Raw genomic sequence first — 14662 nt, forward strand, 5'->3', positions numbered from 1 at the left:
GGTAATAAAGGAGAAAGCTGTAGAAGGACCCACGCTGTCTAATGTGCTGCTCGGTATAATTTTTTTTCTCCATTAACCAAAGTAAAAAAGTGTCACCCCTAAAACAACCTGTATGTTGATGACGCACTCGTTTGGGTAATTATGGCCTTTAAGAGGCAAAAAATGTTTTTCTGTTACTCTTGTTCTTTAGATGTGTGTGTGCAAGTGTCCCTAATGCATTTGTGTGATTGGCAGTCTCTGCTCCAGGCTTCTGTTTTGTTTTTTTTTCCAGGGTGACTCATCCATCTGAAAGCTGAATTTCCTTTTAAGCCAGAGATGTAGCACTACAACACCTACAAAACATCTCCTGGCAGTTTTTCATTTGGCATGAAAACTCAATTTTATGTGGGATTGGGGTTAGAAAGAGCAGACAGCGTGGTAAAACACACAATGCCATCTCTACAGTTCAAGTAACAGTAAATGGAAACAAATCAAACAAGCTGACCTTTTATTAAAATGTGTCTTAAAAGGCATCAAGACATACAAGAAAACTAAGGCAACTAAAACATTAATATGGACATCATTTTAAAACGTGAAAAACATCTAAATGTTGTCTTTTTTCATTCACAAACATTCACTTCTGAGTGGTTCATGGTGCTGTTTGTGTTTGATGTTTATAGACTGTATAAATGCATACAGCAGCACAAAAGCGTAGTCAGTTACAGTTATTATTTACATGTTTAGCCTGAGCCCTTTTTGGATTGTGGCAGTTTGTTGCTCTAGACTGACTGACCACTGTACTGTAGGAGTGAAACTTGAGCTGTAAATGGGCTCTGCTGCAACACTTTTGTTTCCATGGGCAAGCCTTCATCCTGGTTCATCCTGTGCCCATCTCCCTTTGCCACCTGTGCCCATTCCTAACCACGAGGACCATGTCTCTCTTTGTGTGTGACTTCTTTCCACACTTCCTTTCTCCTGTCTTTCTTCTACTTCCTCTCTCTGTCACTGTCATGCTTTCCCAGACCTATGATGACATAGATTTAGAGAACGAGCCTTGGTATAAGTTCTTTTCCGAGCTGGAGTTTGGGCGGCCGGTAAGTCAGGGCCTAGCTACTCCTTTAAACACAACTCTGTCATAGGCATACACCCACTATCTCCACTCCACCCGGGACTTTTTTTTTTATGTCTGTGCTATTAGACTGGGTGGGGCTAGTTGTTTGGGCATGTGATACTTGTTTGGTGCTTGTTTGGTGCCCCCTTCCTTACCCCCAAAACACCTTTGTGACAAACTGCGGTTTATCTCTCTGCTGCTGGGTTTTTGGTTCTTTGACTAGCAGGCACTAAAATGCTCACACGTGAACCTCGACACTTTTGTTTCAGTTGGTTCATTTCTGCATCTTGTTCAAAAATAAGCAGGAAATGGTTTAAAGGCAGTGGCCTCCAAACGTTTGAGATAACTTGAGGTCATGAACAGTCAAAACATTAATAAAAAAGATGCAGTAGCAGAGATTCGACTGATATTTACTTTTTGCTCTAAACTCTTTCTTAAATAATTTGTGTAATTTTGTTCAGTATCTATCATACAGTTCTTTGCGAAAGTCTTTAGCCACTTCTAAATTCTTCATATTTAGCATCTAAGAAGCCAGACTTTCTTGTAATTTCTTTAGTTCTCTGGGCTTTCTGAAGTTTTTCTTTGGACATTGGCTGCTTTTTCAATCTGCTTTTTCATTCCAGTCATTCTGCCTCACCATTTTCAGAAGAATGTGTTTTTGTTAGCTAAGCCTCACAACGCTGACCTATGAATCATTCAAGCATGAAACAGGCTCCTAAGTCAAGGAATGAATCAGTGTTGTCTCTACACATACAGTGGGGCAAAAAAGTATTTAGTCAGCCACCGATTGTGCAAGTTCCCCCACTTAAAATGATGACAGAGGTCAGTAATTTGCACCAGAGGTACACTTCAACTGTGAGAGACAGAATGTGAAAAAAAAATCCATGAATCCACATGGTAGGATTTGTAAAGAATTTATTCGTAAATTAGGGTGGAAAATAAGTATTTGGTCACCTCAAACAAGGAAAATCTCTGGCTCTCACAGACCTGTAACGTCTTCTGTAAGAAGCTTTTCTGTCCCCCACTCGTTACCTGTATGAATGGCACCTGTTTGAACTCATCATCTGTATAAAAGACACCTGTCCACAGCCTCAAACAGTCAGACTCCAAACTCCGCCATGGCCAAGACCAAAGAGATGATGAGATGAGATGAGATAGCCTTTATTTGTCAGTTGCAGGTCTTTTGCCCACAACCGAGATGACAGACCTTGCCGACCATACATACAATACAAACATCACATTGGGGAGACAGGTCAGGCCAGGTAGCGAGGAAAAAAAACATTGAAATGTACAACACAAAAGGATAATACAGGAATGCACAGGTATCAACTCACAATAACACAATAAACACAGACAAGCAACATGGGAAAGAGTTCCAGTGTGTACATCTGATCTGGGACCGCTACAATCTTTCGACTGCGCCTCCAGCTGACCCGATGTCCACATCATGGGGGAGGTAAGCGTTGGAGGTGGCGTTGGAGCCGGGGTAGGGAGGGTGTTGCGTCAGTGAGTGCTTATCAGTATCAGTATATGTATGTGTGTGCGTGTCCATAGTTCAGCTGAGACAGTGTCCTTCGCCCTGCCAGAGCTTTCGAAGGACACCAGGAAAAGTATTGTAGACCTGCACCAGACTGGGAAGAGTGAATCTACAATAGGCAAGCAGCTTGGTGTGAAAAAATCAACTGTGGGAGCAATCATCAGAAAATGGAAGACATACAAGACCACTGATAATCTCCCTCGATCTGGGGCTCCACGCAAGATCTCATCCCGTGGGGTCAAAATGATCATGAGAACGGTGAGCAAAGATCCCAGAACCACACGGGGGGACCTGGTGAATGACCTGCAGAGAGCTGGGACCAAAGTAACAAAGGTCACCATCAGTAACACACTACAACGGCAGGGAATCAAATCCCGCAGTGCCAGACGTGTTCCGCTGCTGAAGCCAGTGCATGTCCAGGCCCGTCTGAAGTTTGCCAGAGAGCACATGGATGATACAGCAGAGGATTGGGAGAATGTCATGTGGTCAGATGAAACCAAAGTAGAACTTTTTGGTATAAACTCAACTCGTCGTGTTTGGAGGAAGAAGAATACTGAGTTGCATCCCAAGAACACCATACCTACTGTGAAGCATGGGGGTGGAAACATCATGCTACGGGGCTGTTTTTCTGCCAAGGGGACAGGATGACTGATCCGTGTTAAGGACAGAATGAATGGGGCCATGTATCGTGAGATTTTGAGCCAAAACCTCCTTCCATCAGTGAGAACTTTGAAGATGAAACGAGGCTGGGTCTTCCAACATGACAATGATCCAAAACACACCGCCCGGGCAACAAAGGAGTGGCTCCGTAAGAAGCATTTGAAAGTCCTGGAGTGGCCTAGCCAGTCTCCAGACCTCAACCCCATAGAAAATCTGTGGCGGGAGTTGAAAGTCCGTGTTGCTCGGCGACAGCCCCAAAACATCACTGCTCTCGAGAAGATCTGCATGGAGGAATGGGCCAAAATACCAGCTACTGTGTGTGCAAACCTGGTAAAGACCTATAGTAAACGTTTGACCTCTGTTATTGCCAACAAAGGTTATGTTACAAAGTATTGAGTCGTATTTTTGTTATTGACCAAATACTTATTTTCCACCCTGATTTACGAATAAATTCTTTACAAATCCTACCATGTGGATTCATGGATTATTTTTTTTTCACATTCTGTCTCTCACAGTTGAAGTGTACCTCTGGTGCAAATTACTGACCTCTGTCATCATTTTAGGTGGGGGAACTTGCACAATCGGTGGCTGACTAAATACTTTTTTGCCCCACTGTATGACAACTTGGCAAAGAAGCAGTTTTAAATATTACCTTTAGGCACTTTGTTACTAGCAGCCTGTCACAAAAAACACATAATTTGTTCCCATTTCTTTAGCTAAATCCATGAAAATAGTTGACAGGCATAACATACTATTGTTGTAAAACTTGGTGTGCAGTGTGAGTTTTAAAAATTTCTAGGAAACTGGACAAGTTGGGGACAAAATAAGAAATGACCTAAGAAGGCATAAAAAAATGGTTACAGCTAAAAGTCATGTCCTCGAGAAGTAGGAAAAAATCAGTAAAGACCTGACAAGACCTAAGAGATGCAGCTAATCCTTCAGCTGATTGGCAGCAGGCTTTATAATCATGTATCTGAATTTGAAACTTTTTGTTCACAAATTGTAATCAGTATGTACAGAGGAGGTCTAGAGAGAGGTACAACAGTGTCTGCAGCCATCTATAAAACACAGTGGAGGCACTGTCATGGTTTGGGGCATTTCAGCCTGTGGTATTGGGAGAAAGCGTCTGGTGGCTTAATTTTTCAGCATGATAATGACCTCAAAAGCAATGCCAATGCTGTAAAGCATACCTAGGAAGTAAAACACTATCAGTTATGTATTGGCCTTCCCAGAGCCGGGACATTAATATTAATGAAGCCTTGTGGTGTCATCTTGACAGAGAACAAAACAAAAGGCAGAAACACTGAAAAAAGAGCTGCAGCCTGGAGAACTATTGCTGAAGTCTACTTAAAGAAATGACAAGAAAGCTGCCTGAGAGAGTTCAGACTGTGGTGAAGAACATAAAGAATAAGAATGGCTCAAGACTTTTGCGTAGTACTGTAGGCCAGTATTTATTTGTCAATCTGCCTTTACATACCCTGTTTATTCATTTGATCCTTGCAGTACTATGAGGGAACTCTCTGCATACTTTGAAGCTAAATGCTTTAGTGCCCTCTGATGGATGTAAGTGGTAATAATGTCATAGTGACTTGAAACAGAGATCGCCTCCAGTCATAAATGTGGGATCAAATTACCCACAACCTGTCTGATTTACAAAGTGTCACATGGACATACCTCTGTCCATGCCAGCGCATGACATCAGGTGTTGACTTGCTGGGCTTATTCGAAATGTTCAGGTGAAAATTTCACATTCAGATCTAGCATGACTTTCTGTCTTCTCACAGTCATGTTTAGCTGTTTTGTGAGATTTCTACCTGCAATGTTTTCACTGTTTCACATCATTCAATAAGCCCTTAGAGTGTAGACATTTTATCTGACTGATACGGCCACGGTCAGAACCACACACTGTGTTCAGTTTTCGATTGAGGCGATAAGTCACAGCATTTGATTGTGCAAGTCCTTGCACTCTCAAAGAAACACAATGTCGTAGCTTGTGCTTCACTTTGCTTTTTGCTTACAGCTTGTTCTTACACTCTGCATGTGTGTGTGGTAAATAGGCACAGTTGCGTGTGTTGGTGTGGTTTATAGACTGGTGTAGTAGGCCTGCGTTGTTTTAGCCTCGACAATCTGCAGTTTAAGGGAAAAAACTAATAAATAGAATACATTAGAAAGTGTATATCAAAGAACGTGTGTGATGAATAGATATATGTAGGTGTGTGTCAATGTGTTGGTGTAAGTGCACAAGTGTCTGATACAAGCAAATCACATGTGCTGTGGTTGTCTGTGGTTACTCAGATTCTCTAACAGGTGTCGCTCTCTCCACATGTTTTTTTTTTTTTGTTTGTTTCCCCCCCATGATGTCACCACCGCTTCTCCTCCTTCACCTCCTCCATCTTCACCTTCTTATTCCTCCTCCTCTTCTCCTCCCCTTCCTGCTCACTGCTGCTGCTTGGGGCTCAAGCCTCCTAAAAAACGGCTGGATTATAATCCAGACATCTCCGCTCGCCAGCGCATTGAGGTAATCTCACATTCACAAGTGTTCCAGTAGTGTTAATTGTACCATTTCTAACCCGTTACAGCAATCAGGATCTCGATTGCTAAGACATATTTAAGATACGACTGCTAAAAATGAATGTACTGTGAGTTTAAATTAAAATGCTAGCCATTTACTAAAATTTGAGTGGGTTGTTTTGTGAAGGCTGTTGAACATTTGAAGCTTTGAAGTGCTGGTTCACGTCATTCTTTTTTATCAGCCTTTGGTAACATTACAGTATGAGCTCAAAACTTTAGAAAACCAATAGATGCTTCAGACATAAGTGTCCACCCATCATTTTTCTCAATCCAATTCAGTCTAGTTCATGATCATGGGGGTTGGGGACTTGCACCTACCCAAGTCATCATAGGGTAATCACACATTTATCCCAGTATAAATGTGATTGCAATCGATGCTGTTGATTTCCCTACTTTTGTCATCAGCGTTGAACACTCTATACCACTAAGACCCATTCCAGCTGATCCATGCCAGTTTTTGCAGGGTAACATTTGCCCCCCTGAGCTGAACCTCCATAACACCCTTCAGTGCATCACCTTTTCCATCATCCTTCAGAGCAGCACGACAGAGACCAGAAATTTGTCTTCGGTATGTGTGCACCAGCAGGGCCTCTTCTTGGTCAGGTGTGCCATGTGGAACCAGCATCCATTGCGCCTTACGCTGGGGGAGTGTTTTGAGTGTGGCACAGCAACAACCGCATGCAGGCTGTGTATTGTAAGCTGCTCTGCCTCAAGTCTTTGTTCCTGCGGGGCTCACTTTTCTCTTTTGTTGTCTGCCCTATTCCAGACATCCCTCCACATCACTCCTGCTGACAAGGCTCCAGAGAGACCTGCAAGGTAACTGCTGCTTCTTTTATTTTCCTCTGCATCACCCTCATCCCCTCTTCCCCCTCCCCCATCCTTTCACCAGCAGCTGTCCGTGTTGTGATTCAGCTCAGTAGAAAAACTAAGGTCTTTCTCATATTGTCGCTCGCACAAACATCTCGTGCGTGTGCAGTAAATGATGACTTGTGAAGTCTTAATTTTGCTTTTGTCACTGATGGTAGGGCGCTTTGCCTCGTTTTTTTTTTTTTCATGAGCTGAGCCAGAATAAATGAACCCAGCAAACCTATTGATGCTGCTCTTCACCTCCTGTCCTTCCCTCAACCCCCATTCCTCCCCTCATCCCACTCCCTTTCATCAATGGCCTGCTTATTCAGATGCATTATACTCTGTGAAGAGAGAGGGCAGAGCGGGGATGTGATGAATAGGCCGGGTCATTTATTTAACTGTCCTGAACAGAAAGCCCCCTTGGATTTTTAACATTTAAAACTCAAGTTACTTTATTCCCTTTGTTTTGTTTTTGGATTTAAGTATAATCTGGTACTTTGTATGATGATCTTAGATATACTAGAAATGTATTCAAGGTTTTCATATTGATCATAGTGATTTTAACATTCTCTCAATATATAAAACCTATAAAGTATTCTATGTAAAGTCAAAGGAGCTTGCAAAGAAAAGCGTCTGGACTTCTTTAAGTTGCTTGAAGATGTTTCACTACTCATCCGAGAAGCTTCTTCAGTGGCCTTCTTCGGGCCTTCTTCTTCTTAAAGTCAGCAAAGAGGCACAGAAAAGAAGACCAGACACCAGCGAGGGAGGATAAGAAGGACAGACGCAACAACATTGTCATCCCCTATGTAGCCGGTGTATCAGAAAAACTCAGGAGAGTTTTCTCCAAGCATGACACCCCGGTGCATTTCAGACCCAGTAACACGCTCAGACAAAAACTGGTTCACCCGAAAGACAAAACGCCAAAACACAGACTTAACAATGTGGTGTATGCTGTACAGTGCAGCGAGGAATGCTCAGACCTCTACATTGGAGAGACCAAACAGCCACTTCACAAGCGCATGGCACAACACAGAAGAGCCACCTCCACAGGACAAGACTCAGCAGTCCATCTGCATCTTAAGGATAAAGGACACTCTTTCGAGGATGCCAATGTTCACATTTTGGACAGAGAGGACAGATGGTTTGAAAGAGGAGTGAAAGAAGCCATCTATGTCCACTGTGAGCGACCATCTTTGAACAGAGGCGGGGGTTTACGACACCAACTGTCTGCCATCTATAATCCAGTTTTGAGATCCCTTCCCAGACGCCTTAACGCCCACTCACATCCTGGGCCATCTGACCTCAGGAATTCGCATGATAAGGTGGGGCCAGGTTTCACAATGAACACACCCGAAACTCTGGCTGATTGGGACCCACACCCAGTCTCACACCTTGGCTCAGGCGATTAGAGGATCATCAGGGGGTCCTTTTGTCCCTCTGTGGGGGGTTACTCCCACTAGTTTTATATCTGGGACTCTCCACCATTTGACCTTAGAACTGAAGAAGCTTCTCGGATGAGAGGTGAAACGTCTTCAAGCAACTTAAAGAAGTCCAGACACTTTTCTTTGCAAGCTCCTTTGACTACGATGACCTGGATGACTGAGAACCTTCACAGACATATTCTATGTAAATTTAACATCTCCTTTTGTCAGTAGCATCATTTCTTACAAAAGAGGTTATTTCTTAAAACTACTGGGTTACTTTTAATTAATTTATTTTTTGCCTGTTGTCAATTCAACTACTCATGACTTTGGTAAATAAACAGTGCTCCCACAGGAGATTTATAGTGTCTGTATTCGCCTTCTGCAAACTGGATTCACTGACTGTTTGGCCCATTCTTTATTGTAGTGCTGCCAGTGACTACAGGAAGAGAAGGAAGTCTGAGCCGTCAAGCTCCCAAGTGAATGCTCCATCTCAGAGCCGAGCTGCAACTTCCCCTAAACCAGTGGATGCCTACAGACCCAGCAGCAGCCTAAAGAAACCCGTCATTCGTTCCTCACCATCCTCACCCTCCAGAGCCAAAGGTAGCCACGCTTTCACAGATGCAGCTTCTTTCACTTCTGGGTATTTCATGAAAAGAGATATTTTTTTGTATTTTGCTGTTTGGCAAATCCAGAAGAAAGTTACCATTACTGTTTAGCCACCAAAGGCTCACCCTAGGTCAGGTTGTGTTTGTTTTCCCTTCTTTTCCCAACACATGCATGTGAACTGTGCTTATATGATTTTGTTGGGTTTTTTGCAATATGATGCCTTTCTGGTATAAACCTTAAAGTTCACTGATTGGTGGAAGTCTGAAGGAAAAAAAAAAAAGAACATCAAGTCATCTGTTTTTTCCATCCATTCTTCTCTCCTGTTTATTCTCCCTCTCCCCAGCTCTTCTACTGTTTTGCTGGGTATTATTTCTTAACTTGCTTTCCTCCTTCTTCTCTCTCACCACGCTGCTCTCTATTGGACATCTAAAAGGTGGGGACGCATGCAGCATGTATTCAAACAGTTTGACCTCTCCAGGTCCTTATCAGCAGCCCTTTGTTCCCCCAGTCCCATCTGACCCTCTCAATTCAAATGAGGATGGCAGCCAAGATGGCAGCTCTTCCTCCAAACAGTCTGTCTGTTGTAAGAACAGCTGGCAGACAAAACGCCAGAATGCTGAGACGTGGAGCAGTGCAGAGGAAGCGCCAGCTTCTCCTGCCAAGCTAAAGTCACGCAGTTGTGATGACCTACTCAACGATGGGCGTTCTAGCTCGGGTGGACGAAATGCTACCCGCTCAGAGAGTGCTGGGTCACTGGTATGCGATGGAAATCTCTCCACAGTATCATCATCTACTCGTTCATTACCCCGTCTCCATCGACGACGAGCACACGACTCGCCGGGCTTTCTCCAGCTCTATCGAAAGATGCACCAGATCGACAGAGCTCAGCTAATTCCATCTGAAGTCATCCGGTCGGTCCGTGCGCGCATCCTGGATCTAGAGCGTCAGCCTCATCTGCTTCGGCATCGCCTCTCTCCTTGGACACCCTCCTGGGGTGTGGAAGTGCCACGTGATATGGTGCCAAACCGCATTTCTGAATATGAGCGTCTTATTCAGAAATCCAAATCCATGCCTAACTTGGGTGATGGCGAGGTGCCTTCAGGCACCACCACACCAGGTGGCTCATCATCTCGAGCTAGCAGTGGTGGTGGTGTCACACCCAGTTATCCAAAACGCCGTTTTTCAATAGAGTCTTTACTGGAAGAAGACAACAATGGAAACAGTGGAACAGTACCTCAAACCATGGATCACTTACACCGACCTCGTAGCCCCCCTGAGGGACAGCCTCGTGTTGGACCAGACCCCGGGCGTGGACGGTCCTTCCCCGCTCCTCCTGTTCTCCAAGGCCCCCAAGCCAACCCAGACTATTCTGACAGTGAACAAGACGCTGTTGCCTCTGACCTCAGTGACTTCATTCAGGTTGAAGGCTCGTCATTTTGCAGTGAGAGTGACTTTGACCATTGCTCACTAACCTCCTCTGAGAGCCTATACGGCTCTTCCACCCTCCACCACCATCACCACCACCTCCGTCACCACCACCACCATCACCACCATCATCCTGGTCACCAGAGTCTTGGTCAGAGCCAAGGCTACCAACACCGCCATCTCATCAGCACCTGCAAAGGCCGCTGCCCGGCTTCATATACCCGTTTCACAACCATGATACGTCATGAGCGGGAACGCGCGCGACAGGAGCACCAGAGACCTTCACAGCAGACCCGCAGCAGCCATTCCCAAAACCAGAGCTCACAATCCCAGCAATCGATGTCCAAGCTGGCCTTCCTGGTCAGTCCAGTGCCTTTCCGCAGGAAAAAGGGCTCACCACCTACCTCTAGAAGATGCAGTGGGGGCGGAGGTCGAGGTAGCAGACCCAAGTCTAAACAGGCAATTTACGAAGCGCTAGATGCAGCTTTGAGAGACATATATGAGCACATTCAAGCAGAGAGAGGCCACAGAAACCCTCGGGCACCTGATGATAGCATCCTGAGAAGAATCTTGGCAGAACTGCTGCCAAATGTGCCAGAACGCAGCTCCTCGTTGCGGGGAAGGAGGGGGTGTTGGCACGGCGGTCACTCCTCTGCATCGTTGTACCCAGACAGTAGCCCCACTGGGTATGCCTCATATAGAGGAGAGCCCTCAACACCACGGTTACAGTCACCACGGATACAGTCACCAATCAGTGCCTGTTATGGACGACAGTTGGAGACCTCAAACAACAATGATTATGGAGAGGAGCAGGGCAATGGAAATGGTCTCTGTTACTCAGGTGGAAATAACACACATGTAACACCTCAGATACACACTACACTTAGCAGTCACTTAACATGAGTGTGTTTCACAACAAATACATGCATGCATACAAGCATAAATACACGAAGGCACATATACATCCACTTACATTTATCTCAGTGTCTCTTTCAGTTTTGTCTGCACTCGTTGCCCAGTTCTCCTCATTGATCTGCCGACACTTCCATTACCATGCTTTTCTGTTTAATTGTATGGCATTGATTAAGACCCATTTACTGTAAATTCTCGAGACAAATCTGGCTATTTGTTTATTTTGTTAAGTTAATGTGAGTGAAGCTTCCTGCTATTTTTTTAGTAAAATAAGAGGACAGTGCTTCTGCTTTAATTTGAAACACTGCACAGAATGTGGAGTTTTATTGGCAGATCCTCAATGAACAGATGAAGAAAACAGTGGAGAAGCTGAACTATTACAGTGAAATAGTACAAAAGTACAGTGAGGGGTACAAATAACATGGTCCAAGTATAATAAGTCTGTTTTAGCACTGATGAAAAGGGTTTGAAACAGGAGAGGGATTGTTTCAAATGCTGGCTTTGTTTTATGCAATTTTGGAAGACAGATATTTGAGAATTTACAGTATATTGCTCTGTAATCCTGTCTCAAAGATGTAATATTTCTTTACACCTTACTTTTAGGCTCCTAATGAACGAGTCATTAACTGGATTTTGGAGTTTGGCTATACAAAGAATTGAATTCTCTCACCAGAAGCCGAAGTTTACGTGTAGACTTGAATTTATAGTTGGGTTTAGGCAGTGTCTAAACCTCAAATCACAAAACAGAACAGGATGTGTAGTTACTTCAGGTGGATATTGATCAAACACTTTTGTTTTAAATGTGTTGTCAGTGAATGTGTTCAAAAAATCTACTTTCATGTTCAGAGTAAGAAATAATAATCTGGTTACAGTTTCCTTCAAACCGTATTTGTTATTTCAGTTTATTTGTAAAGAAATATAACTTCTAAGAGACAAGGTTGATGTTTGGGGTAAATTGTTGTGAATGTTCCTTTTTTTTTTTTAATGCATTTTGTTTTTCTTGTATCATTTGTCTGTTTCAAACATTTATTTATAGTTATCGCATTATTACCAGGTCATTTTCTTTCCCGTAATCCTTTTGATCCTACGTTTTTGTTGTTTGCCATATTTTTTTGCTCTGTATTCCCCGTGTTTCATTTTGTTTTCCGGGTATTTTGTAGCATCGCATGTGTCTATTTGTGCTGTTGTCCAATCACCTTGTTTTCTCCAATGAAAAACAAATAAAACACACCTGTTTATGACCCAAGCTTCCATTCCCTCATTTACCTGTTTGAGTGGCATCATCACTGTTTCCCAGATCACACTTTGTATTGTAGGTGATGTGGCATGTTCGCTTAGTAACTCCTGTGAACCTTTTCATGTGTCTCTGCTAATCACAGACCAGGACATCTCCAGGAGTTCCACACTGGATGGACGCCACACACCCCAGAACAGAAGACCCACTCCTGACAGAGAGGTACAACATTGGAACTGGTGGTGCACTTAACACATTTATACACGGTGCATTTCTCTCAAATAACATGTAATCAATGTGCTCAAAAGGGTAACGTCTTTGTCTTTAATTTCCCAGTTCTGTAGCACATTGATATTTATATTTATTCTTAAAAATTCAAAATAATTATGTTACATACGTGTTTCATATACCTGGTAATGCTTGTGGGCTTTCTTTCTCTCACTCCACTCTTTTAGGTCTCCCATAAACAGATGACACAACTTATTCTGTTCTCTCTCCTCCATCAGAAACAACCTGCAAGAGCCATTTATGATTTTAAGGCACAAACGAGCAAGTGAGTACAACAAGCTTAGAGTGCACGCGTGAGAGAGCCGAGTCTAAGAACGCAGACATCTAACTGCACGTCAGCAAACTCAATGTCCTTTATTTACATTTTGTAGTTGTAATATTGCTTTCATGTATACCAGTATAACACCTTACCACCATAATCTGATGGGGTTTTTTTTTTCTTTTAGATGTATGCATGAATAAAGCTGCTTTCTGCATTGCTGTCTCTTATTATTTTGCTCTTATTACTTATATTATTTTGCTTTCCTGGCTGACATTTTGTCACCGATGCTCGTGCTGCAGAAGTCACCGTGTCTTGTTCAGCTGCTATGTTATGTCCATGCAGTGGATGAAAGATGCATGCAGAGGCCCTTCACTCATAAAACTGTGTTACAGGGAGCTGACATTTAAAAAGGGTGATGCAGTGAACATCATCAGGCAGATAGATAACAACTGGTATGAAGGAGAACACCGTGGGCGAGTGGGAATATTCCCTATAGCATATGTAGAGGTAAGTCGGCTGCTGATTTCTGGTCTGAATATGGCTTGGTTGTATTTGAATATGCATCTCCTCCAACATGACACGCATACAGGTTTACACCATTTTTCACACATTTACAGAAGATGCCGTCTTCAGAGAAGCAGCAGCCAATCCGTCCTCCTCCTCCAGCACATGTCAGAGAGATTGGAGAGGCAGTGGCCCGCTACAACTTTAACGCTGATACTAACGTGGAGTTGTCACTGAGAAAGGTATTTCAACTTAAAGCATGTTTATAATGTTTTTGTCATTGATTTAAATATTTGAAGTGCTGGCTTTTGCAGTTATATCTAAAGGTAAAGATGTTACTAAATTGTAGTAAAAAAAAATGCAGTCCTCTGAAGAACTAAATTCCCGGTATTCTCTGTTCCATAGGAAGGAACTTCTAATCAAATGCAGTTTGATAAAGCAGACATATTGTATAAATTCCTCTATTCATATCAGATTTGAGGCCTAAAGCTAGGCCAAAACTGAGCCATGCAACAGGACAATGATCTCAAGCACAGCAGCAAATTTATAACATAAAGGCTGAAAAAGAAAAGAATCGATGTGTTACAATGATTGAGTCAAAAGCAAGAAAGTGCATAATGATATGCGCATAAATTGATGACAAAGAACTGAAGCAACGCCGTTAAGAAGAGTGGGACAAAATGATGTAAAATGACATGGGGAAAAAAGCCACATTGTGGTTTAAGTAAGTGTGAGAGGACCTGCTGTGGGGTCCTGTTCATTCCACTGTTCCTGATTTGCAGCTAAGTGCCTTGTTTGTGTGTTGTTGGTGTGTCTGATGTGTGCAGGGTGAGAGAGTGATTGTGATAAGGCAGGTGGATCAGAATTGGTATGAGGGGAAAATCCCAGACACAACCAAACAGGGGATCTTTCCTGTGTCCTACGTTGACCTTGTCAAGCGATCTCCATCCAAAAGCTCCGCCCATCACATAGATCCACATGGTTACCCCAGCAACAGGACACCAAGCTCCACACCCGTCAAGGTAAGAGAGTCTAGAGCCTGCTTACTCGTCAAGCCACAAAAAACAATAGAGCAACTTCAGATCAGATTTGTGCCTTGAAGATATTGATTAAGTTATACTTGAACTTGGCTTTTATTATTTATTTTATCAAAGTTATAAGTAATCAGAGCCTAATTATTGTTAAATTACATTGTTACTGTTTAAAATCACGTGTTTGTGTGATGGTCTCTTTATTTCCTGTTTTATGCAGTTTTCCTCACAGTTGTATGGGATGTATGTATAGTCAAAGTTTATTACAG

The 14662-nt window shown here is 43.1% G+C and overlaps 1 protein-coding gene across 17 annotated transcripts in view; it reads left to right on the forward strand.

The window, feature by feature from the left end:
• Window positions 1-14662, forward strand: part of sorbs2a (sorbin and SH3 domain containing 2a) — a 50916-nt gene that overhangs the window by 28414 nt on the left and 7840 nt on the right. For 8 of the 17 annotated variants that reach the window (XM_080303048.1, XM_080303051.1, XM_026171484.2 and 5 more), the window contains 10 exons: window positions 1002-1073; window positions 5749-5805; window positions 6625-6674; window positions 8556-8731; window positions 9171-11003; window positions 12454-12530; window positions 12764-12861; window positions 13251-13365; window positions 13476-13604; window positions 14190-14384. In XM_080303048.1, coding sequence (XP_080159174.1) covers window positions 1002-1073; window positions 5749-5805; window positions 6625-6674; window positions 8556-8731; window positions 9171-11003; window positions 12454-12530; window positions 12764-12861; window positions 13251-13365; window positions 13476-13604; window positions 14190-14384 — 2802 coding nt within the window. The remainder of the gene's footprint in view (window positions 1-1001; window positions 1074-5748; window positions 5806-6624; window positions 6675-8555; window positions 8732-9170; window positions 11004-12453; window positions 12531-12763; window positions 12862-13250; window positions 13366-13475; window positions 13605-14189; window positions 14385-14662) is intronic. The other 9 variants (XM_080303050.1, XM_080303058.1, XM_080303059.1 and 6 more) reach the window with 9 other exon arrangements.

Source organism: Astatotilapia calliptera, chromosome 6, assembly GCF_964374335.1.
Source record: "Astatotilapia calliptera chromosome 6, fAstCal68.1, whole genome shotgun sequence".
In the NCBI taxonomy this organism is placed as follows: domain Eukaryota; kingdom Metazoa; phylum Chordata; class Actinopteri; order Cichliformes; family Cichlidae; genus Astatotilapia; species Astatotilapia calliptera.